Below are 26548 nucleotides of genomic sequence, written 5' to 3' on the forward strand. Positions count from 1 at the left end.
CGCTATCATATAAATTAGTTTCATGCCATCGCCATCATATCGAATTCATTTCAAGCCAACGTCAGGGCATCGACCGCTTTCATATCAAGTTAATTCATTTCAAGGATTCAGCAGGACATTAAAATGAATTTTAAATCACCCTCATCATATCAAGTTATTTCTACAGTCAAGCAGCTGATACAGATTCATCATGTTACTCTTTAAAAGGACTCCAAATGTCCCTCTATTTTGAAAATATAGATTAATATGTTATAATATCATATAAGTATTCGCTTCTATAAGTGTTATGTAACATTAATGCCATGATAGTATCCATTACCATTATTACAATGTTTTATAATTCACTTTCATATACCTAGTTCAATATTTACCAGTAATGTATGTTTCTGCAATATCCACCAATGAAGTAATACATAATATCATTGTCTTATCAGTATCCATATCTCTAAGTATATGCATTGCATGATATTAACGTCAAATCAGTATTCAAATCATAATTATTATGTAATATTAATCTCATAGCATATTCATATCTACAATTATAATCTAATATTACTGTCAATTCAGTATCCACAAGTATTATATATTACTATCATATCAGTATGTGCTTCTAAAGTGTTAGGTAATGTTATTGTGAAATCAATATTTACAATTTTATGTATGATACAATATTACTGTCAGTTCAGTCCCCACATCTACAAATGTTGAATAATATAACTGTCATATGATTATAAACTACTGTATATAATGAAAACAATACTACAAGTCAAAAGTGTTAAAATATTATTGTTAAATCATATGACAGTACAGTACATACAGCTACAGTCACATTGCCCTAATTTGGTATCCTCTAATATTACAAATGTTATCAAATACCACCATCATACTAATGTCTATTACAAGAATTATATAACTTAACAATCATATAAATAAGTGTTATGTAATATTACTGCTATATCATATGCACTAATACAAGTCGTATATAATAATAATACTACATTTGAATCCCCTATTATTGCAAATGTTATCAAATACCCATGCCATGACAATGTTATTATTACAAATGTTATCAAATATCTCTGTCATGACAATGTCTATTACAAGTATTATATTTTATTACTATCATACCAGTATTCCTTACAGTAAATGTTATATATTATAAATGTTACGTCAGTATTAAGTAATACAAATCGTATATAATATTACATAGGTTAATCCTATTATCACTATATTAATACCGTCATATCAATGTCAATTAAAAACCATAATGTTGCATGTATCATAGTTCTTGTTTTTTTTAACAATTTTTTTTTTATTCAATTTCCATTTTATCAGCAACACATTACATATAAACATGCAACCATATCCATTTGTATAGACTTTGACAACTAAACATTAGTATAGGGTTGGCTATTTTATATGCCTTTACTTACTCGCTCACACACATTTATAAAGACAACACATACACAATGGGGGAGGGGGGAGCTATATTAATTTGCAGACTCAGACTAGGTGGTTCACTGTTCACATGGTTAAATAGTTAACAGTTTGAACATGGAGTTTATTTAGCAGCACAAAAAGGTTTCATTTTATATAAGAATTCCGTGTAATTATGTACATGTATATATATATCTCAAATATAGATGCAAGTATATATGTCCCAAGTTTTCTTTTGATACAAGTTTATCTCAAGTTTCACTCGTCATTAATGTTATTATGGTTGTAGGTTTAAACAAGTACTGTTTAATTAATAGTAAAATAATGTTATCTACTATCAAATTAGCATCATGAGAACTGAATTTTGATAGTTCAAAAGAAATTCACTCCAATATGGAGTTGAGCGAAAACTTCAACACTGACTAAATATAATAGAGTTTAGTTAAACACTGGCCAATTCAAATCAGTAAAACAAAACTACATCATACATATATTAAGATAATATGTTAAGCCAGTTTTCAAGATTATTTTGTAGCTAAATGTTGTTATGGTAAGACTAATGCTTAACTATCATCTGCGTATGAGCTTTAAGTTCAAATTGTATATGATTTTTTAAATTTATTAAATTGATATCATTTTCTAAACATTTCATTTTTTAAACAAATATTTCTTAATCAATAGTATAATAAGGTTATCTACTATCATAGTTATATTATGAATCTTTATCGGTACCATCCCACTTATTATATCTATATGTATAAATCAATATTACGTATTATATACATTGTTGATTTATCCTTATTTACAAATAAGAATAGTTTTTAATTTAAATTATGATATGAATTTTCAGGGAATCACGATAATATTGATGACGTTTATTTATAGATTTAGTTCTATATATAAACCTTCTCTATATGATTATATATATGGAGTATAGCTATATAAGCGGATTACTTGTGTCAATCATATTTCAGGGCACTCCAATATCAACTCTTAATTACTTTCTTTATATGCACCTGATATGAACTTGGTATAATATCAAATTCAAACAAAAGCAACACACACATATATATATATATATAAATTGATTTCTCTAGATTCTCAGTACGATCCGAAAATCGATACCAAACACATTTACTGAGGAAAACATGTACAGGAAGCGGGATTGTAGTATATCAATGTTAGCCTACTATTCTCTATTTCTACTCACGAATCTTGACAGGTTTTTAGATAAAAATGTTTTATTTTGATATTTATAAATCACTAGCCGATATCATGATTTACAGCGTTCTAATGCAATTAACCTTTTAGTTTTTCCTTGGCCGACCCAGCTACATCTTTAAAATGTTTGATATAGTACTTAATAGTCGACAGTGATCGTTAAAACAAAATAGTTTGACAAGACATAGAAAGACCAACATGAAAAACTCTTTTATAACCGTGACATATATCAGATGTAGTAATTTATGAAAGTGTCGTTTTATTTCACTTCTTGGATTTGAAACCGAGTATTTTTGTAATTTTGGAACTGTAATAACAATGTGCATAGTATCAGTGTCTATCCCTCTGACAATAACTATGGTAATATGATATTCTGATAGACAAAAAGAACAGAGAATTGGCTCTGTCCCTAATATTTAGGTGTAAGATCCACAGTTTATCAAATTCCTTCATGATTTAATGTAATTGCCCCATGTTTTGTAAAATTCAAATCATCGACTGATAATGAAATAATGACCCATTAATTTGTTAATCCGACGATAATCACTTCATTTTCTTTAATGTCAAATAGTTACATTTTATCGTTTTAATACATCTCCTTGCAAGACTTCTTTTATAGCAGTCTTACCGGCATTTATTCGTTCACGAAAATGTTTTTGTTGACATATTAAGGCTGTAGATGACCTACTTCCTGTGGGAAATGAATTTTTGGTTTTGTCTCGTAAAGATTAAGTTGTTTGAAATGGTATTAAGACAGATAAGGACAACTTTATATTACTTTTATCTAGTAGATTAATTTGGGGAAAATCGTTAAAGTCGCATACCAATGGCCTAGTGTTTGTTTGTTACACAATGTGTTGACCGAATGCGAAAATATCCTAATTGTATATGTTCTATTCTAAGCTGTGGTAAGTTAACAGATATTTACTTAAACTAGTGATTGCCTTTTTAATTCAAATGGTTTATTGGGTGTTTCAAGTTCAGATACTTTGAGTTATATTTAAAGTTGACGCAAATATATATATATAAATATGTCCTTATAAATATCGTTTATCGTAACTGTTTTAGTTGAGATAAATTGTGCATTATACGTAAATTACAGGCTTTAGATTGTTATACATATTCAACAGTGTTATATCGGCCATCATATCTTGCATACGAACTTATATGGATAAATGCTCTTATTCATCTCCATTATTCCTGAACTGTTTCGATTTGTTTTAGAAAACGACAGAATATGTAATATTTCACTCAATATTTTAAGCTTAAATGCCTAAACAACAAAGATTCATTTTCGGAAAACAATTACACATCAAAGTCTTAATTCAAGCGTTTTTATATCATTGTCCAAAGAAACAGGCATAGGTTGGAATATTTGGCCAGTGTATTTAAGAAACAAGAATTTAACTATAGATGTGTGGTGTAGTTGGAAATTCTAATCGATATGTTACAACTATGTTGGTACTGTGTTCGCACACGCACACATGCATGTGCGCTCACACTAATGTAGGTCACGGTCCGTTACTGATGTATGGGGATAACAAAAGGGACTTGCTCAGCCGACCTCTGACACGGTGCCCTATATGTGCTCTAGCTTACTTACATAGCACACGTGTACATCATGACCAGGGAGTGAGCTGCATATGTTTGCTTACCACGTTTACAAGAGAATATCGATTTTTTGGTCTCCGAGTTTAGCACAATACTTATATTTTTAAACCAAGGGTTCTTTCCACACATGTATCCTCGAGATAACTAAGTTCATGATCGAACCGAATCCCGGCCAGTGCCATCGTTTGTCGTGTGCAGGGATAGTCTCACAACACTGCCATTTAGTGCAAATTTAGCATTTTGCTGACTAGGCAAATAAACCAGATGGAATCGGTATTGCTAAACTAGGCACTATAGAAAATTTAGTGCTATTCGTACACCCGTGTTGGACTTGGCTACATCGAGGGAGAGTTTGAAAAATTGGAAAATTGATTTAGACGTGTAGATGTTTTAGCAGGAACATCTAACTATGTAGGTCACGTTTATCTTGACGTTATAGGATATTCTGAAAAAATCTATAATTCCAACTTTTATTGTTCCCGGAAAAACCCAGAGTGTCGGTGCTCGTCAAAGTATGGTCAAAGAACATTCGAATTACCATTGTTAGAAACATATACAAAGCGATGGAGTAAATAATATAAATATGTATATTTAAATTAATCCGTAAATTATCTGATGTTCCTATATACCAAATTCTAGTCCCTGTCCTAGAAATGAGTAACAATTTGATACCAAACCACATATTATAAAAGAGTCAGAATGGATAGAATTGAACTGATATAATGTTTTTGTTTGTAAGAGTAAGAACAATTATCCGTGGTTTAGAACAATTTTGAATATTTAAGTACAAAAACAGCAACGGCATCCAGTTAAAACCATAGTTCATAGTCAGAGTCGAGTTACATATACAACTGTATCAACCCAAAACAGATGTGCATTGTGACAAATGACAAAATCAAATGGGAGACAAAACCGCACGTTCCGGAAGAGTAAGCGAACGCTACGTTTTGACGAAACATGTCATACAAATTAAGGTCAGAATTAATCTTTTGGTCATACATATTCAAGAAATCAAAGGAAATGAAATGTAAATTCAGATAAAAATTATCATTTTGATCACATCACCTATCAAAACAAAAGATATGCCATCAGGTATTAATTCTTTTAGCAATAATCTCATGGATTGTCTTGGACTACATAACTTGTGTACATGGTTATGGAAATCGGCATAACCCGTACATGAATCAAAGCTTCTGTGTGGTAGGTGGCCTTAGCTCACTCACACTTGAAGACACATTTAGGCTCTTCTAAATCAAAGATTAGACCAGTCCGTTTTGTTGTTTCAGAGGTGAATGATTTAACAGAAGTTTAAGGTTCTTACATTCGTAATATCTTTATACGATTCTAGGTTGACCAGGTATTTCAAGCTGTATACAGATGATAATATACAGTGACACAGCTGTGTAAAGAAGCTAAGACAAGCCAATGTCCGGAATAACAGGGGTCAATACATGACCTCGATATATAGCAGGACCTGTACCCACAGCTGCTCATCTGGGCAGACGGATTGGTCAAATTTTACCAATCAAATATGTCTTTGACAAACAGAAGCGATGAACTGGTAGGGACACTCACTCGAGAGAAGGCAAGAAGTAAAGACTACAGGTGGTCGGATTTCATAGGGATATGATATTAGAAACCTTCGAACTGGCTGTCTCTGAGTATAGCATTGTCTCCCATCTGCCCCCTAGACACATGTAGTCCATGTCCTCTGTTGTCTGATCCCGCTTCTGGACGAATAATGGCTGTATAACATGGACATGCATATCGGAAACCGCCTTTTTCAATTATCGAATATCGGTCTTTGTGTATTTTTGCTAGTGATACATGTTACTGTCATCAATTTCATCTTCTCCGACGAGATGAATCGATTTGAAATGAAAATCTTCGATATCCTCCTTGAGCCCCCTGACTGATGATGGATGACATCGAACACTTGCTCAGAAATGTCGTTCGTTTAGAATTGATTAAAATCCTCACATATTGTACTTTTTATGACTGGGACTCTTTCGCATATTCCATGCAATACCGAATGAGTATGGTATATTGATAGCCTATCGAACTGGTATCGCATTTCAATGTATTAATATCGGTTGTATGGTCATTTAATTGTTATAATTTATCAAACTAACGCCATTCGATGTTGTAAATGAGTGTTTGAATGTATTCTAAATAGCATATTGTATATTGTTTTCGAAACATATGTACACAACGATATTGATTTTTTTAACAACTCGAATATCAATTTGCGTTTTACATATCGAATCAAAGATCTTAAAATGTGTTTAAAACAATATTCAATGATTATTCTAGTTGATCAGTTGAAGAAGATATGTTCCATTAACGATTACGGCTTAAAATCAATATTAACGGCTGGACCATAGTGTTACATGTATTACAGACATTGGTGAAAATACATCAATGTTTTCAAAATCAATATTAACATGACTACTGTATGTATGCTGAAAGAATCAACTGATGTCTATGACTTAGATTGCCTTGTTGTTACATATCAATTTCAACCGTAAACTGAAATAAATGGTGATGTAGTACTCTTAAACTATAAGTACGCCAAAAATCATTAACCATTATTATATTTTTTGTTTCAAAAACAACCTTAGTAGTCTATATACTTTCTGTCAATACCAACTTTGAATCTAGTGTATCAATCACTAACTATGATTCTTTTACATTAAATGCATACTTTGTATGACAATATGGAAAATTAACCAACACAAATAATACAGGATAAGCAAATTATTCAGCTGATTTTAATACAATCCAATAATAGTCTATGGAATAAACAACGAAACTACAATTAACACCTATTGTTTTCCTCAAACAAACAAGATTCAAATTTGAAAATGCAGAATTTCACATCCTCATTTAAAATTAGAAATTTATCCCATGGTATAGAGTTCATAACATTATCATTATTATTATCATTAACAATATGAAAATGTATACGTCAGTATATATCCTATATTAATCGATACGTTCAACGTCCAAACATTACTGTTAATATCAAAAACATTATCAATGAGATAATGGTATTCATTAGACTTAATATTGTCGTAAAAACATTTCTGTTTAATATCAAGGTTATTGGCTCCAGTACAACAATGCAAACATGTGCAACATACATGGTAATTGTGATTTTATTACAACTTAATGTCTTTATCTTTTGTGAAATTGAACATACATATATATATTGCATTTATTCTTTATGTTAATAATTTATAAAGATATATTGATAGATGAAATGATTTTATTTCAATTGACATTTAATATTGTTTTGGCAACAGCATCATGATTTAAAGTTAATATTGAATGCTCACAAGATTCAAAATGAAAATTTATATTTACAAAACATAAGAAGACATTTTATAGGATACTAAGAATCATACATGACATGGAATCTCAGACAATCATAGGGGCTTTATTTAGTCATTTAAATATGCTCTTACAAGTATATTTTCTCTGAAAAGATTTCAATCAGTCCTTCATGTTTCACGGCAAATGCCTCTAAATATTGTATTTTAGCGATTCATTCACGTTGAACTTGTGCTCATTACTATCATATGTCAGCCATGCGTTCAAATAGTTTTAATTCAATCATTTATAATCGTGTACACGGACATTATGACCGAACTAAATCCTTTCATATACTTTAAAAAAAATTATCTGATTAGAAAATATGAGTAGTTAGAATACGTTTTTTATTCGCATATCATATATTTTTATTATGAACTAATAACTTTCATTCTTCAGAAACTCTTACAAAGCTAACAAATTAACTTATAAAACCAATAGATATTCGTTTAATGCAATCGAACTTTCAACAATGGTGTCACACAGACAGGTAAATATTGCAAAACAACGAAAAATGTAACTCGACTAGTTAATTATTTCGAAGTTGATAAACAAAACGAAAATAACTTTCTTAACAAAATGATATCAATGGTTGCGTTTGTAGTTAAAATAAACGCGGTTATTATTTAGATATATATATAGGAGTTCTAGCAACAAAGACATTAACATGAATAAAGAAAGACAATTTGAGCAGGTCAGATTTTCACCCGATTTATTTCTACAATTGTTAGACCAGTTTGTAACCTGATTGTATACAGTGAGTACATTACACTCGTGTGTAAGTGGAACCCTTGACCTGTTCTACAACCTTAACATGGTCGTTCAACTTCCGGCGTGGCCTGGTCAGGTCAACTAGAGCACACTTTTTAAAAGAAAAACTAAATTAAACCGGAGATTCCCACAGATGATTTAAGCATTTGACGGTTTGGGAGAACAATAAGAATTAATAGAATTAAGTACTATGGCGTTTCTGTAATCAACCAGAATAATTATTTGTTATTTATCATTCCGTTGTTTATTGAAATTATATTTATTGACGCAATAAAAATTCCAACTAACAGAAATAGATTAAATCAAAATTCCAAGAGTATGTTATGCGTTGCTTTGCTTCACCTTTTAAAACACGACAATTTGAGTATAATTTTATTCTGAAATATTGTATGAATAACATCATAACAAAATAATGTTTAATATGTTTAATAAATATATTTCAAAAATGTTTAATATGTTTAATAAATATATTTCAAAAATGTTATCAAACTAAATTCGACTTTGTTGCAAAATTACAAAATATTATTTGTTAAAAAATTACAAAATATTATTTATTTAAACTAAGCAAGTAGTTATAAATAACAAAATTATCGTTTGTTTTTGTTTGGTTTTCATTTTTGTTTTTGTTTTTCTTTTCAAAGTAATGATTTGTCATGGATAAATCGATATTGTTTGTAATTTTTGCACTGGTATGAAAAACTAATAAGCAGAAAAATAAAACATCATTTTATCATTTACCATATCTTTACTCCATTGTTATGGCCCTGAAAGGGTCGTGTGCATATCTGTGAAGCTAGGAGTTTATTTAGGATACATCCTGTGACTTTAATTGAAAGTAGATCTGGTTAGTATATAAATAAATACAGGTGATGCATACATCAGTCCCTAAAAAGGGAGACTAAAATGACAAAAGTGAATTCGGTAAATGGTAAATGTCAAATAATGGGACTAATTGAGATTAAACAGGTAAATTGAAGATCATATCTTGCAAACGTGAATGATTTGATGAAACTGGACATTAAAAACAAATGGTTATGTCAGGTAAAGGAACTGATTAGGGTAAAACTGGTACGATAATAAATTTAAGGTCACGCGAGGGTTGAATATATTTAAATAGGTAAATGGGTCAAAATGAAATCATGTTTTATTAAAAGACCAATTAAAATTAAACGAAAACTGATAAATAAAAATCATGGCATATGGTGATGGTACTGATAATGGTCAACTGGTAAAATGGTAAATAGGCAATAATGTCCGGTACTATGTAATTGTAAATAAGGGCATTATAAGTACAATTAGTAAACAAAAACATATTTACCCTGCCAGTTACAGAGAATAATACACTGGTAAAATGTAATTAGAATATCATATACTATAGAAGAGATGATTGAGGTAAAGCAGTGGTACAATAAGCTTCATATAGATGGATGCAAATAAGGAATAGTGACCATTCAGAACAAAAGAGGATTAGATGTGAAGGGGAAACTGTTTACAAGTGGGGGTTTACAACCAATTGACTGGGATAGGGGGCTCAGTGATGGCGTAGAAGGGACTTACAAATATAACACTAGGGTGCTATTTATAAGCTAGTCACCCAGGCCGTTGGACTTTAACTTTTTTTACATAAAATATATTGTACCCTCAGTATGGTAGCAGTAGTGAAATACAACACTACACTGGGCAGCTGGACTTGTTAGTTATAAGAGTAGCTTTGTAAATTAACCTAGTTGAAGCTGTTGCTTATTTTGTTATCAGATCTTATCTCTATTAAAATGTTTTAATTGTAGTGATGATAACTATAAATATGCACATTTATGCAGGTTTAAGAGTAACTCCAGTAAAACTAATTACAAGGTCATTAAATGTGATTAATGTTAAGGTGTACTTACATATTGTAATTATTGAAACAAACAAAATTAGCCATTAGCCATATTTAAAGATGTAACAGTATGCGACAAAAATATACTAGAAATTGTATTTAACCTTTGTTTATATATAACCTATAATTTGTGTATTATTTATTTCTTGGATTTTGAATTGTTTTAATTATTTATTGTGTAAGTGTGTACTATCAGGTTGGCATGAGTATATCTTCATTGCTTAATGATATATGATAAACTTTGATATTGTTTGTTGTTGTTTCATGTAAATGACATCCTTCTTAGCTTTGTTTATGTTTTATTTGGACTGGTTTCTTATTAATAATCTCTCTATATTGTATTTATATTGGTAAATCTCTCAAATGGAATATAATTTGAATAAGTGTTTAATGATAGTTTCATTTGTTGTATTTTGATCACTTGTTTTTGTTTGTTTAGGTTTTCTAATTTGGTCGTTGTTGTTTTCAGATTTAGTTTAGAAAACAATGCCATATATTTGTGTGTGTTTGTGAAGGATGGAGTTTGGTAATGCTGTATACAAACTGAGGATGTTTACAGATAATTTAGGTGAGATAACTTACCTGATGAACGAAGACATCTTGTGTCCCATCGTCAGGTGTTACAAATCCCCAACCTTTGGCAACATTAAACCACTTGCATCTTCCACGTCGCCGACCTCCTCCTGTAATGAAAAATTAATTAATTAATTTTCAATAAAAATCCTTTCTTCTAAAGATATTCATCCATCTGGAATGAAAATTTAACTTCTCAAAAAACTCGTTTTAAGGAACATGGTAGATGTCTTATTTTTTTTTCTTCTTTTGGGTGTAATTAACAGTTAATTAATAATCAATATCCAATAAGTAGTCCTTAGTTATGAATATATTAATCCATCTGAAATAAAGATTTTAAAATATCAAAGTAAAATAAAAAGAAAAATAGTTTGCTGAAACATGTTAAAAAGGTAAATAACATTCTGTAACCCCTTTCTCTCTATATTGAAAACTTACCCCCACTACGAGCGGCCATGTTGATTTGAATGACCGTTTTAGTTTATAGATATATTACTAGGTCATGTAACAGTTCGTTTTATCGAATATTCTCGAAGTCTTTTTTCAAGAATATATAAGATTAAGAACAGGTTTTTACTGGTAATGTCTGTCGCTTTGATAATTAGAAAGTTTATCTCACATTTTGTATCAGTTCACGCCTTCCAATGCTATTTACATTGCTTATATATATATATATATAAATATCTTTTAGTGGGTCAGCTAGCAAAACGTGATTTAGTGATTCTGAAAAAGGTCACATTGAAATATTGTAATGAAGGCATTTAAAGTACAGTTATTTCGTGCCAATAGTTTTGTTTTTATTGCAGTAAATTGACATCTATTGACACAATTCCAAAAACAGAATACATTGGTAAATATTAATCGTGAAACAAAATTAGCATATTTTCGTAGATGGCAACTAAATATCCTTTGCAATCTCGTTTCCGACTTAAGTACACCATAAGCAGATAGATAGCGGTATCCTTCGAATAACACATGCTAATCTATTAAAATATATCATCTTTATGTGTATGTATGTATATAACCGACACTAAAATGGACAACACTAGTGGTCAGTTTTACAGTACATCCTTAAGATTTTGCTGATTCCAACATTTTGATGGTATATCTAACGATTTTGTAATAGTAGTTCTGCGCAGTTAACATGGAAATAAATCGATCCAGGTGCAGTGGCGCTCTGCTAAACATATATGTGGTAACTCTCCTAAGCATGGAGTCACAAAGTTGAAATCAGCTGTTCAGCTCGACCATAATGGCGCTGCCAGGTCTTTGGTCTACCGACACAAGGATTCTGAGACATTTAGAAGGGGATTGAGGACCAGTCACCGCATGAACGGAGACAGTAAGCTTACTTATTTGAAATCAAAGAACATATAAAGGGGAATTCACCTCCGTATTCTTCCATCGCACTACCGTCATCGGCATCTAGGTCTACCAGGACCAGAAGCTTGTAGGCTCATTATACAAATATGCATTATATCCAGTGCTTTCACTCCTCGAATCTTCAAATATATGTGTGAACAGTGTCGTTGATTTTACAAAAACTGCATACCTGCAGTCGTTCAGTTAAAACTTGTATAATATATCACAGTTTTTCCGACGACGAAACCACTTCATTTCAATATCCTAAACATCATAATGACTGCCTGTGTGTTTTCACTCTTTAGTCCGCGTTGTTGTGTACATTATCCTCCCCCTAAGGCCAGCTAGCGGTCAATTAGTGAGATGACCATTCTCTTACTAGGTCATCTAACTGTGCCTGACCATCACATCTTCATACTATGACGTTAGACATTAGAGCCACTTGCTTACACACGGAGAGACACAGTGATGTGTGTGTATGATAGGCGGATATTCAACAGGTCACACAGGCGCTAGTGTTTCACTGAAAACCCCAGTCCTTTGTGATACTCTCCTGCCAGGTAGGCTTGGTCTGTGTTGTTTTATATGGTCCAGAAGAGCTTGACCTCACGAACTGGTCAAGGGTCACTTCTCTACGGTAAACAGGCCGAGGGTAAATAGTTAATATTCTATCCGTTACTATGGTAGCGAGCTGTCGAGCTTTCTCTGTGCTTTCAAGATCAAGCTGACGATATATGTTCACGCCTACATAAAAAAACCAACAAAATAGCTATTTCAGCCGATTCGGTTCACTGGTTTCTACAACCGCGTGCTTGCGTTCACGTCTACAACTTGACCAATTTATTCAAAACGCGCTGTATTATTTACTTGGTATTGAAATTCGCAAAATAAAAAAAGAACAGTAACTATGCATATCATAAATACGACTGTATTCACAATCTGCAACTTAAACAACATCCGGCGAAAAATAAGGTCATGTCCACGCTTCAAAATTCCTGACATACTTTAAATAATTCTAATAAGTTTAAGAAAGTAACGACAGAGCTCCGATGTCAATAACATTAGAATTTAAATGAGATGTACTTAATTGTTAAACAATAACTAATTGATTTAGTATGTTTGCAAAATTAAGTACACTAACACATCTAACGATTTTGTCCCTTTGAAATATATACTACTAACAGTACAAACAGTAAATCTTGGTTATTGAATGAAGGAAAGTATACATTTATTAGCGAGTTGAAAAGTTTTTGATATAGGGTGGGTAGGTATAAAATTATTACCTATCATACCTCTATCGATGTTAAAAAAGAAAATACCTCCCATGTTGTTATCATATCCAAAGGTCAATGGGCGGGGCTAAAAGGTCATTTATTGTTCATTCATGTTTTATTTCACATGCAAAATTCGAACATCACATATATTCTTAGCTGTTGACATGAGCCATTGCAACATATTCATTTTCAAATCATTCTCAACATTTCGATTTCGTTTGTGTTGGTAGAACAATAGAAAGTTTTGCTTTTCTTCAATCAGAATACGTAATATTAGAATACCGCCCTCAGAAATATGAGGAAGCATACCTTATGGATATTCATGACCGTTGACTCAGCCAATGGATGAATAGGGAGGATATTATTTCAAGCAGCTGTCGAGTTCATACGTTAGGCAATTTACAGTCTGATGTATACATATTCATGAATTGCTCAACCAAGGTTTGCCAATGAAAGGCTACTTTAATCGTGTGTTTCTTTTACAGTTTACCATATCCTATTCAATTGACAAAAAACATATCTGATGAGATTTCCTTTATTAAAACAATAAATTGATATATACTTTTGAAATTATTTTTTTTTCAATTCAGTTAATTTGTTTACGATTATTTACGAAAAAATAATATCATTTTGATGAAGTCACTGAACGTTTTAAATTTTACAATAATTTTGTATTTTCTTTTCTTTCAGCAAGAAGATGGATTTTATAATTACGGACATAATTTTTATAACAAAATACCAATATACTTATTATGTTTATACCAAAAATAAGGTAACAATTTATCATTTATTATTGATACAAAGAATCTCCATGATTTTAAGGATAACAATGTTAAAGAAAATAGTGATTATGAAATTCGATAAATGCATATTTTCTATTGGTTTGTCAGTTTATTAAACTGCTATTTATTTACACACAAATACCAAAGTGTTAAAAATAAAAGAGATGTAGATAATGAAATATAGAAATAGAAATACACTCTTTTTAACATATTATTTAAGAATTTCGTAAAAAACAGTTTAAATAAAGAGAAAATGTTTGAATTTATTTCCAATGCACATAAGACCTACGTAAGTATAATAACTATATGCAATGCATTTATTTTTGAAAAAAACTAAATCCTGACAACTATATACAATACATTTAATTGTAAAAAGAACAAAGCCCAACAATAATATACAGTATACAACTATGTGCAGAGACTTGTGTCATTTACATAGAATTTATCGATATGTACAAAAGCAAAACCCCCATATCCACATCATAAATATAATTTGTACAGAGACTTAAACTAAAAAAACTTTATAAAATACGGTCAATATGTACAAGGAATATAGTCAAACAAGTATGTATGATAGATATGAAGAGAAAACCGGCAACTGCAATGCGATTCATGGTAAAAAACATAATTAACTATGGCATGAACTTCGTGAAGTCAATATTAACCATCTGCATACAAATGAGTTACCATCTCCCTCTTCATCCTTACTACTGACAACCATTTCAATATCTGACGTTTTTTAATTTTCAACATATTCTCAAATACCTAAGTTTGCGATCAAATGCTCTTACTGGCAAATCGTATTTTTATCGAAACGTTTATAGAATTATTCGTATAACATCTTAATTCGCGTTTACTCTCGCAAATTGTACTCGAAAATATGTAAATCGCAAAAAATAAGGTGGCTAACAGCTTCTTGGGTTTTCATGTGATTTGTTTGTTTGAGGTTATAACAATGCCAGACATTATTGTAAATCATTGTACAATATTTCCATCCATATGTAAAATGTCCATACCGTAACTTAAAATAAATCCATGAAAATTTAATATTTAAATAATTATGACAATACATAGATAGACGTACAGGAAAAACCATGATAGTAATGAATATTTATGTATTTTTTATCAATACATATAAAATTATAATTCAATTCATTATACAATGTATTGTTAATTAATTCACTTTCCTGCTTAATCTTTCAAAGATTGCCTTGTTAATGTTAAGTAGGTTGGGTTTTTTTTTTTTTTTTTTTTTTTTTTGCGAACCAATATTTTCACGATCTTCACTTAAAATGAGAAACATTAATGTTCATTAATTGTTTACTTGTACATTTCGAAATCTGTTTTAAATATACAAGTTTATATGAAACTTTAATGTAAGAAAGGAATATATAGAGCCCATTTAACCTCCCCCCCACCAAAAACAAAATCCTCATCACAAATGATATGATAATAAGTATGTATCATTGCAGCTACAGTTGATATTGTACATATATTCATTCTAATCATGCATAAATTATAATTATTTGTGAATTTTGTAAATTTTGCAGTTTGTTCATCCAAAGACCATTGAACACCTCCCCAATCAAACCCTAATTTATTCAAAATTGCGCTCTATTGTTTCTATATTTTAACAAGAATAGGCATACCAGTTACAAAATGTTCAAAGTTATGCATATTTCTGATGGTTATCATGGGAACTAAATCTGCAAAATCAAATAAAATTTCCATTAAAATTGAATCAGGAATGTATCAATTACAAATTAATTCCTTAACACTTAAATCAATGAATATGGGAAATTCCTATTACAAATTAATTCCTTAACACTTAAATCAATGAATATGGGAACCCAAACCATACATGACCTACCAAAATGAGAAAATGTTTAATATGACACCATCACACCAAAACAATATAAATACCAAGAAGTGAAAATGAAAACCAACGAACTTTTATGAAATTAAAATGGAAATTGATTCGTTTTTCTTGGACGATCGAGGTTAAGTACATAATTCATTTTTTGATTCCCCTAAGACTTCTTAGCGCCGTTTTCGGATATTACAACTAAGTCTTGTTCATCTAAAATTCACCATCGAAGTGCGCTGCACAATACATCTGTGTTATTCCCCTAGGATTCATCACTGATGTGATGGAAACAATACACTTTTGATCTCCTAGACTACGAAACGTTTTAATCCCATAGGACTGGTCAATGTTGTCAAGGACACCATCAAGCTATTTCGTCCACCTATGAGTTGTCAGTGATGTTTGGAACATCGTGCAAATATTTAGTCCGCATTGAACTCGTCACTTATGCAACTTATGCATCTCGTATGACTTGTCAGACATGCTACCGACATTCCATACTGCAGGAACGTACCAAGATGTATATGAGCGACATATCTATAAAAAGAGGAGGCAAGAGGATAAATCAAGGAATTAGAGAATCAACTCGATAACAAGTCACTTATTTATAATGCACATATTTATTAGTTATGCATACAAGAAACATATATAAACGTAGAGCTGGCAAGAGACCAAAATTTATGAGTTTAAAGAAGAAATTCAAGACATTCCTTTATTTTCAATATTATCATTTAAAAGAACTTCTTGTACACAATATCATCTGAACCATGATCTTATCTATCTTACCTATCTTATGACTACATCTCGCTATCACCCTTATCCAAATCATTGTACTGTTATTAATAATTACCCAAAAATAATAGCGAGGACAATACACTATATTAAAGGAACGCAAAACAATAACAAACACACCATATTGATATCCGTTAATACAAAGGTAACAAAATACAAGGGGTCAAATGTCAAACGAGTTCCGATTTCCAATTTCTACAAATTAATACCAAACTGTTATCCCATACAAATATTTTTTTTCAAATTGTAAGTTCCTGAAATAACATACATGGATGACACTAAATGGACTTCAATAAATTTAATCTTTCTGCCAAATATTTAAGATTTGTTCATTAATGGAAAGAGTACAGAATGTCAATACACTGAACACTGAATATCTTTGGCACTATACTTCAGACAGACAAGTCGATGTAGTTAAAACAGAAGAAAACCCCTATCACAATGAGACACTTCACAAATATAATTGTGACATCAGGTAACGTCCAAGCCAGATGATTTCCTAATCAAACGCTATGGAATATCGGAAGACATCCCAGCACAAAAGGTAATTAACGTTGTTTCAATTTTTTTTTTAACAAAGCTATTTATAATGGTGACGTCATTATTGATGTCAGTAAATGTCTGACTGAGGCTGTCGGGGCAATTACAAACCACTTGAGGTCATTATATAAAATACAGAGGATTTTTTTGCATCCTTTAAATCAAAATGTATAATGCAGTCATGACGTACTTGTATGACATTATACTTAAGTTTTGCTCATTATTCATGATATAATACGTTCTAAGAAAGAAATCCTTAAATCATTCTAAACCAGATAGCAAAATTACTCGTAGAAAATTAAACTTTCTCGCTCAGTTTTCTAAAATTGAATAATAAAGCATTATCGATTAAATACACATGCAACATAAACACTTTATATATATCACATTTTTTTTTTTTTTTTTTCAACATTTGATCTCATAAACTACGAAATTGATATCAATCTAAAAGCGATGCACTTTTATCCTAATCGAAATAGGCTAAAACTATTATCATTGGTTAGTCTTTTATCCCGGAGCTCTTAAGTCGCAAAAAAAAGTCGAAAGGATTCAAAAAATTAAAATCGAATAGTATCTGAGTCTGTCCATATCTTAAAAATGTTTTGTTATGATGATTTCACAGTAAAATGCAAAAAACACAAAACTGTGAAACTTTGACAGATTCGATATCAAATACAGCGATATTTAACCTTAAATATATACACTAACCAAGAGAAGCCAAACGATATATATTAGACTAAAATTGACATTCGAAGAGTTTTTGACGTCAGAAATGACGACATATCAACATAAACTCATCAATGCCAAAATCACTGTTCCATGTTATGGATTCAATCATCATTAGTAGACGTTTATCTCTTATTTCATTATCAACATTTAAATGAGTAAGAATGAAATTTAGGCATTGATGTATCTTGTAGCATACAAATGTAGTTGGTCAATATATGCAAGTGCATTGCAAAAAATTAGACCGCACTGCGCTAGCGCGCAGTATATATTTGTCAGATAAGAACCAAATGGTTCTACTTAAAATGTGCATGATAGCGTAAATGCACAGTTAAATACAGAATGGAAACAATAATGTATACAAAATATTTCAAAGAAATCATATTTGGCGCAAACACTGATGTATGATCCAATTTATAGTTATACAGTAAATGTTACTTTCATAATTGTTGTCTACGCCTAGAATATACTGTAACAATATATTTCAATACATTACTGCTTTGCCTGGAAATATAATACCGTACACGTTCCATATAGAGCTTATAACAAAATATTGCAAATTGAATGGATCCTAATGAGTAAAACATGAGTTACAGATACAAGGGCAAACCTAAACCTCATTCATCAACAGCCATGAAACAGGAGAAGGCAACCGGATCATTTATTATAATTAAGCACAGGCCGAGTGATAGGAGGTTTCATAAGGGGTAAAACACATTAGCATGTAACATAACATAGCGCAGGCATAAAATCGATAGAGAAAAGTGGCAGTTATCATTGGGATCGATATAACGTCTATCCAAGTTTCCACCAATAGCTGCCTTACACCGAGTCGTACAATATGCCACATGGAAATGTCAGTTATTATCAAAATTGTGGTGTTTTTTTTAAATATTTTAGATAAATAATTTAACGGAAAAATAGATAGACGTCGATTTATATTTTTTTTTCGTCATTTACAATTTCTCATTTTGAAGTTTTGTTTGATTTTATTTTGTTTTACTTTATGCATTATTATTAACAGTCAGGAACATTAAAGGCATACCAGAATTTTGAGTGGAATAACGCCTGGGTACATGGAGAAAAACATCGAATAAGTTTAAAAGATTATCTTTTGAAAAAGCAATTATTGAAATAGAGACAAACTGTTGCAAATCTTATCCTAACTTAACATTGATTTTTAAAAAGATTTTGAAAGTACAACATACCCACAATATTCAGTACATTTTTAGAACATTTATTATAGTAGTTGCGCTTCATATCTATTTCAAATGATTTTTTAAAGATCGAAGAAGTTAATGTATTATGTTTTTAATGTGACCATGCTATCACTATAGAGGGTCTATGCGTGTTAATACTGTTTTCACCATTCATTAAGACCTGGCGAAATGCCAAATCACAAGTTATCACTTTAATTCGGATATGTTTTATATGAAATCTTCTAAACAAGGTATAAATGTATAGAAAACGGTTTGCGGCGTTTCTTTCCAATCACAATTAATTCTTTGGTAAAGGATTATACAAATCAATCTAACTTTAGAAAATCGTGCCTTAGCCCACACACAGGCACTTTCTAGGATACAATGGACATTTCATTTATTATAACAACGTGAACAACAGAGATTTAGAAATCGAACACATCAATATAAAGATCATTAATCACGAATATATCGCACTGGTATAATGTCTCAAGCTAAACAACAGGTGTAACATCGCCATAAAGTCGATTTCAGATTGTTCTGGGGTGTTCAGATTGATAATTCATTTCAGCTGTATTTTTATAATTGCGAAGGCGAGTGACCTCTTGACCCTAACCGCAGCCTTTCTTCTTGATAAAGGTTCATGACAAATTAAGGAATATTGCTTTGTTTAAGCTTCTTTCAAGCAGCGATCCATGGTAACTTTAAAATCTTATGATGTTCTATTAACAGGTTTTAAAATATGTTATAAGATAAGCAAAATAAATGTAAGAAGTTCAACTACAAAATCAATTCTATATTCTTCAAACATTTCTCAACAAAAAACAGTAAAATTCATTTGATTTATAATTTTGAAAGGCGAGATGGCGTTGTCTATACACATTTAAAGAATTCTGATTTTGTTGTGGAAAACATATTCATATGTATATTACAAATATTTAAGACATTTCAAAATTATTTCAATACCTCTGCCTCTGTATTTTTGAATTTTAAAAGATAAGAATTATCTGTCATTAAACGATGCCGTTCATGAATACTAAAATAATTTACAAAATAAGATTGCTTATGAGTATTATACTTGTAGATTGTAAAACTACGAGTAAAAAGTTTCCTAATTTGAAATTTGTCAAAACATATCGACAAGATATTCTATAAAGGTCGCATTTTTATTTTACTGTGAATAAATTATTCCAGTAACTGTAGGAATTCATGTATAGTCATAATGCTGTGGAAATTGAAGTACATGTACCTCTTACCCAAACCTTCAATGTCATGTTTTAGTTATTTCTGAAGAGGTAGCAATCTTGCTTTCAGAACACGACAAATATATATATCTATACCCATAATTTTAGCAGTAGGATTACTAATTGGAAATTCACTGAGTACAAAGTAAGTTCTAACGATTCAATAAGCTCAATATTGCAACCATAGCGTTCACCTTAAATGTCCTTAAAGTTAGTAAATTCCTAAAATGTGAATTGTTTTCTTAGGAAACTCAAATCTAATTCGATAGAATCTCAACTTATACCATTAAAATTAGAGGCTAATTTTTGTCTTTTATAATTGAAGTTAATTCAAGCTACGGTGCATGGACACATACAATGCCATACAAGAAGACTACCAGAATCTATCGACAGTTGGTCAGTGTGTAACTTGCGTGTCCGAATCACGTCGGAACGGACGCACTAACGATGTCCAGTCACTAGAACAATTCAATAAAACAAACCGGCGGTTCGACATCAGTCACCCTTCCAGTAATCTAGAATCAAGAGACTGGAGAATCCATATTGGACAACTAGTACAGAGAAATGTCTTCTCTTGGGTACTTGCTATCTTCCTTGCACTATATCTTTTGATATGCTAGATATTCTGGAATAGGTATTCTTTGATTTTCCTTTGGTTAAATTTGTTTTATTTTTTGTTAATCCCATATCTATTTATTAACGTAACCCAGCATTAATTAAAAAAAACCCAATCACACACATAAAAACATATTTTACCGATAACATACGCGAAATTGCAGACTGAGAGTATAGATATATTTATTAAAGAAATGTTTATTCCTAAAAATAGCAGGTTTAACAGAAAAAATTCAAGAACGTAATAAATATTTAGTAATATGATAATGTTTTGGGGTTAAAGGAATAATTTCTATTTGGGTGTGTACTTTTATGTATTGTCAAACTACTCATTAAAACATATGAAACACTTGTATTAATTAATGCTATTATTTGTTTATAACATGCATAACAAATATTCATAATATGACGATCAGGTGCATGATTATACCGTGGATTAAACAAAACATTAACGTATCTCAAATATACCGTTAAAGGTATAAAACATGTTTTAGTTCAAATTTGAGATAGTTTATCAAATTGAAAATATATTTAAGTGTTTAATTTTTATTTCTTTCAAATCAAATACGCTCAATGCATTCTACAAAAATGATAAAACAAAAACAAAAAAGTCTGCGTTAAAATGTAGGTTATTCTTTCTACCATAACTATTTTGCCATAGAGAATTGACCGTGCAAATCATAAAAAAAATTAATTGTTTGTTCAGCCAACAGGCTGGAGACTTGGCCAGAACATAACGATAATGGTTTGAAGGCGATTGGAAGTTGTCTGCATACAATAGGTTCACGATATCATTTTTAATTTCCCTTGGCACTCATGAATATGACGTATAACACCGATAACTAAGAGCCCTAGCACGTCCTGTGTCTGTGCTATAACACCAGGTCAGGATCACGATAACATTATCAGCCGGCCAACGATAGCATTTAGTAAATTATAGGCAAAAGTAGATATTTTACATTGAACTTACTCATGATGTATCCAAAAAAATGAATTTATTTCAACTCAGAGATTGGAAATATTGAATGTGTTAATCGATAAATTAAATGATGAGAGTAATATATTTTGGATATTTTTTACTTTATTTATTAGTTTTAACTTCTATTTTTAGATGGAATATTGTAGTCATTAGAAAACATATCAGCAGTTTTTCTATATAATGTTCGCATAATTTTATTCTTTTTGTTTCTTCTTTTTTTTAGAAATTAGCGTTGTGATGCTTTAACATAAAGATTTTTCATAAAATCCAAACATCATTTTAATAAGAAATTTCATATTGTAATTAAGATCAACATTTTTTTGAGTAAATGTACATTTTGAAAAGACAAAATCACATGTAGATCACATAATACCTGTAGCTGTTTTCTGATTAAACAAATAACGGGCAATTTTAACAACTTTTCTTTAATTCTAAATTTGGTTTATATTTACTATGAAATGCGGATTAAAATTGTATTTCTATTTTATATGGGTATTCCTTAACAAAAAATAATGTCAACGATATATCCTTATTATACAATGGATCATTTAAATTGATATAGTGCTGTTTTTCAGAAGAATCTAAGCACAATATTATCACTCTAAGTTCTATATCATATTCCTACGCTATGAGCTATACCTGCAATTGTATAATACCTTTAGTCGACTATTTTACCGGGTAAAAATCACGATTTTGAATTAAAAAGTGAAATTAATATTTCAATTATTTTTTTTTCACAATATGGCCTAAAAGTACAAATAATTTATATTATGCTTCTGAAATGTCCAGCGAAATCGTAGCCCTGTAAACATTACCAGTTACACGTACGCGTACAGTATTAAATTACCTTTAAACCTTCAAGTGCAAGTATCATACCATCACACAAAAAGTATTACATAAAGTATAATCATAAACTATCATCTCAATACTATATTAATTAGCTTAATAACAGTATCCAAAGGTAAATGTAAAGGTATCCTAAATACCATCCTATACTACCTTATGTATCTTACCCAGCTTCATACTAACACCCAAATATTTAAAGTTATCTGTACTTTTGTTCTAAATTCCATCAACTGAAGATTCAAACTACAGTATCACCACCTATTGTATATCATCACTCTATGCTTTAATCATAACCTCATACTATCAAAATAAGCTTTATACTTACTGTATCGTTGTTTGTTTTCGCGGTACCAAATTTCGCGATGTCCCTTTTGATACCAATTCGCGAGGAGAAATATCCGCGCATTTGTCGATTTAAAAAAGTAATATGCTGTAAGGTTATCTTACTTATGTTTTGTTATTTTATTTTTGAGCATTTAATTTCGCGGTAATTAACTTCACCGCGAATAAAGCGAAATGTAACAGCCCACGAATAAAGCGAAATGTCACAGTCCACTAATAAAGCTAATTGTAATCCCCCACGAATAAAGCGAAATGTAATCCCCCACGAATAAAGCGAAATGTAACAGCCCACGAATAAAGCGAAATGTAACAGCCCACGAATAAAGGCAACTATATAGTATACCTCAAGATATAAACATTTCACGTGACCCTATCAGTCTTAAAAAGCATTGACAGGTGTCTGATCATTCACAGAGTCATACAGTTTCAGTTACTTCTGACAGCTCTATGTCCGCCTGATAGTACCAAGGGCATTAGTTTGGACAATTCGGAAACCTTTTACGAGCAATGTTGCGAAGGAAAGTTTAAAACCCTGTACCTGTTTCCATATTGATACCAACTGTCAAATTTATGATCGTCTTTAAACCTAAGTCAAGCTCTAGTTTGTGTCCGAAGTTATCTTTTGGCTTTGACTGTTAAGGCACAGTATCATTTTTGATAATACGGCCTGTTTAGAAAACTTCAATTTGTATTTGCTTCAATTTTGTTTCTGAAATATTCCTAAACCAGTTCAATTGTTTTTATACCTTACATGGTTAAATTTCATCTTGTCCAATTAATCAACTGGTATCCGAGCAGTACAAGGATTTGCTTCACAAACCTTATAAAAGCACAATATAAACACAAGCAATTAATACTGAATGTAATGGTTTGTTACTCGAAAGTCAAACACAATGACCATATATATCTTATTCACCGAAGTTTGTTTGTTTCTTTTTCTGAAATTTTCCAAAACCAATTTTGCATTAATTGTTCTTTTTACTTTAGTATCATTTATAATTAGAAATATTGCTTCATCCAAACTCTGAAGTAGTCACGAGATTCAAAAGGCCTGTATCGTAACTTTCGTTCAATATACTTGTTTTGAAAAGGTTTAGCTTCATAGCAGTCATTTAACCTCTTGAGTTATGCAAAAATAAAACAACAAATATGTTATAATGATATACATTGTACGTCAACCTAGTAACTAATTAACTAGAGTATAGTATTACAGCACTGCCGCCAGTTATCCTTTAAGCAATGACATGATTAAGGTAGCAATATGATCTGAGGCATTATCTAGAAAAAGCTATCCCAAACTCAAAAACCAAAATTTAAAATATGGATACAATGTTACCTTTTATAAAAGGTAAAGTTCTTATGCAAATGTAAAAAGAAACTGTGTTCCTTGGTTCTATAAATAACTTGCATAACTTAAATGTACTTGCATAGCGGCAAGAAATGCATATCATGTCCATATATATATAAACCACCACGACCTTTTAGGTGACATGACAAAAACACTGCCTAGAACGATTCTGTATTATACATACAGATATACATAAAAACACTGTGTTGTAATGTCGAGGTAACTTCCCTTTAACGTGTGGGTTATATATATACCACAACACCTTTAAATATAACTTATAGAGAGTGACCTTTGTACATTAGTCTTGTACTATACATATCATGCCTATATATAAATAGCTATGATATAGTGGTTACAACAAGGTGAAGTCTACAATATGATAATATATCTATCTCCGCAGGTGTCCAGCGTCCATTTATACACATGAGCGTGTCAGATGACATACTGGCCACTGCGATGACCCCGAAATTGACCATTACACGTTGTTTTGTTAGTCTGCTTTTTGACATCTTCGTTACAAGCCTTTTTCTCAACCTAGCAATAGGATACTTATGTTCTACAGCAGTTGTCATTGTTTTTACCACATGTTAATCAATGCATAGAATATTTGCACGTTTGGATACATTTTCGTATGGGCTTCATATGGAACGACATTTGGACATTTTTTACATTCCATTATTAGTTAGATTTCTCAGATTCTAGCTAAATAAATCTGACTTCAAAAGCATGAATCATACTTATAATTAGTTATGCATGTCTCATCTAGTATCTATCTGATCATTATCAAAGAATATCTATCAATGTCAAAGATTGTTCTCTGGAAAATACCAAACAGAAAACTAAAATCGTGTGACACTCACCACCACCTCCGGGCAGAATCGGCTGGCCAAGAATCATGTAAGGTCCTGAAGGTTGAGGAGGTTGATTCCAAGAAACACCTTTGGTCACTAAATTGGACAGATTAATAAACGACTGTTGCGTAGGAGTAGTGGAAAAGTCCTTCATGATGATATAAACGTTTGTTTGAAATGCAGCCACCACTGACCTCACATGGTGACTCGGCAGTGGGACGGAGAGTGACTCTTGGGTCAGTATCTTTTATCCCTGCGGTCACTCTGCCATTGAAATGCCCTAGGTTTCGGCCTAATTTCATGCACCACTGGACTATAATTGTAACTTTGCTGAACATAATGGTCGCAAACAAGTGGTTTGGGAGGGTTAGCATTGCTCGGCCTCCAGGCCATGAACTAACCTTGGCCTGTACACTGCAAACTTTTTATTGTTGTTTAATGCATGCAAATTCTCCACATTTTATCGTCGGCACTCTGCCGTGAATTTTTTTGTTATTTGAGATTTAAACATATTTTAGGAAATTGAAATCATTTGGATCTAGGAGGAAGTGACATCTAGCAAATCACGATAACAAGTGGCTGTCACAAAGGATTATTATATTCATCCGATTTCAATTCTTAAAGATTATTATCAAGAAGATTAAGCGATTGATAAATATTGATATTTAAATTTGCACGATCGATAAGACTAGCAAAACAACAACATTAAGTTTGTTGTATTGGTTACATCGGTTCAACCAATCAGTATTAAATTTTAGGCAATACAAAATTACACTCGAAACATTTTACATCCGTGGTTAATTAAAGTTCTTTTAAGTAGCGCATCATCGGTTTTACTACTCAGTATTAAAGTTTAGGCAATCGAAATGTACACCCCAAACATGTTCCATTCGTGCCTAATAAACGTTCTGATGTAG

At 31.2% G+C, this 26548-nt stretch overlaps 1 protein-coding gene across 4 annotated transcripts in view; it reads right to left on the reverse strand.

Annotated features, from left to right (window-relative positions):
- The window catches only part of LOC138326661 (protein lin-28 homolog), a 56146-nt gene that overhangs the window by 15641 nt on the left and 13957 nt on the right, over positions 1-26548 (reverse strand). For 2 of the 4 annotated variants that reach the window (XM_069272695.1, XM_069272684.1), the window contains exon 2: positions 10874-10974. In XM_069272695.1, coding sequence (XP_069128796.1) covers positions 10874-10974 — 101 coding nt within the window. Of the gene's footprint in view, positions 1-10873; positions 10975-12253; positions 12796-25640; positions 25844-26548 lie in introns of those variants that run through there. The other 2 variants (XM_069272683.1, XM_069272687.1) reach the window with 2 other exon arrangements.

The sequence above is a fragment of the Argopecten irradians genome, chromosome 1, assembly GCF_041381155.1.
Source record: "Argopecten irradians isolate NY chromosome 1, Ai_NY, whole genome shotgun sequence".
NCBI lineage: Eukaryota > Metazoa > Mollusca > Bivalvia > Pectinida > Pectinidae > Argopecten > Argopecten irradians.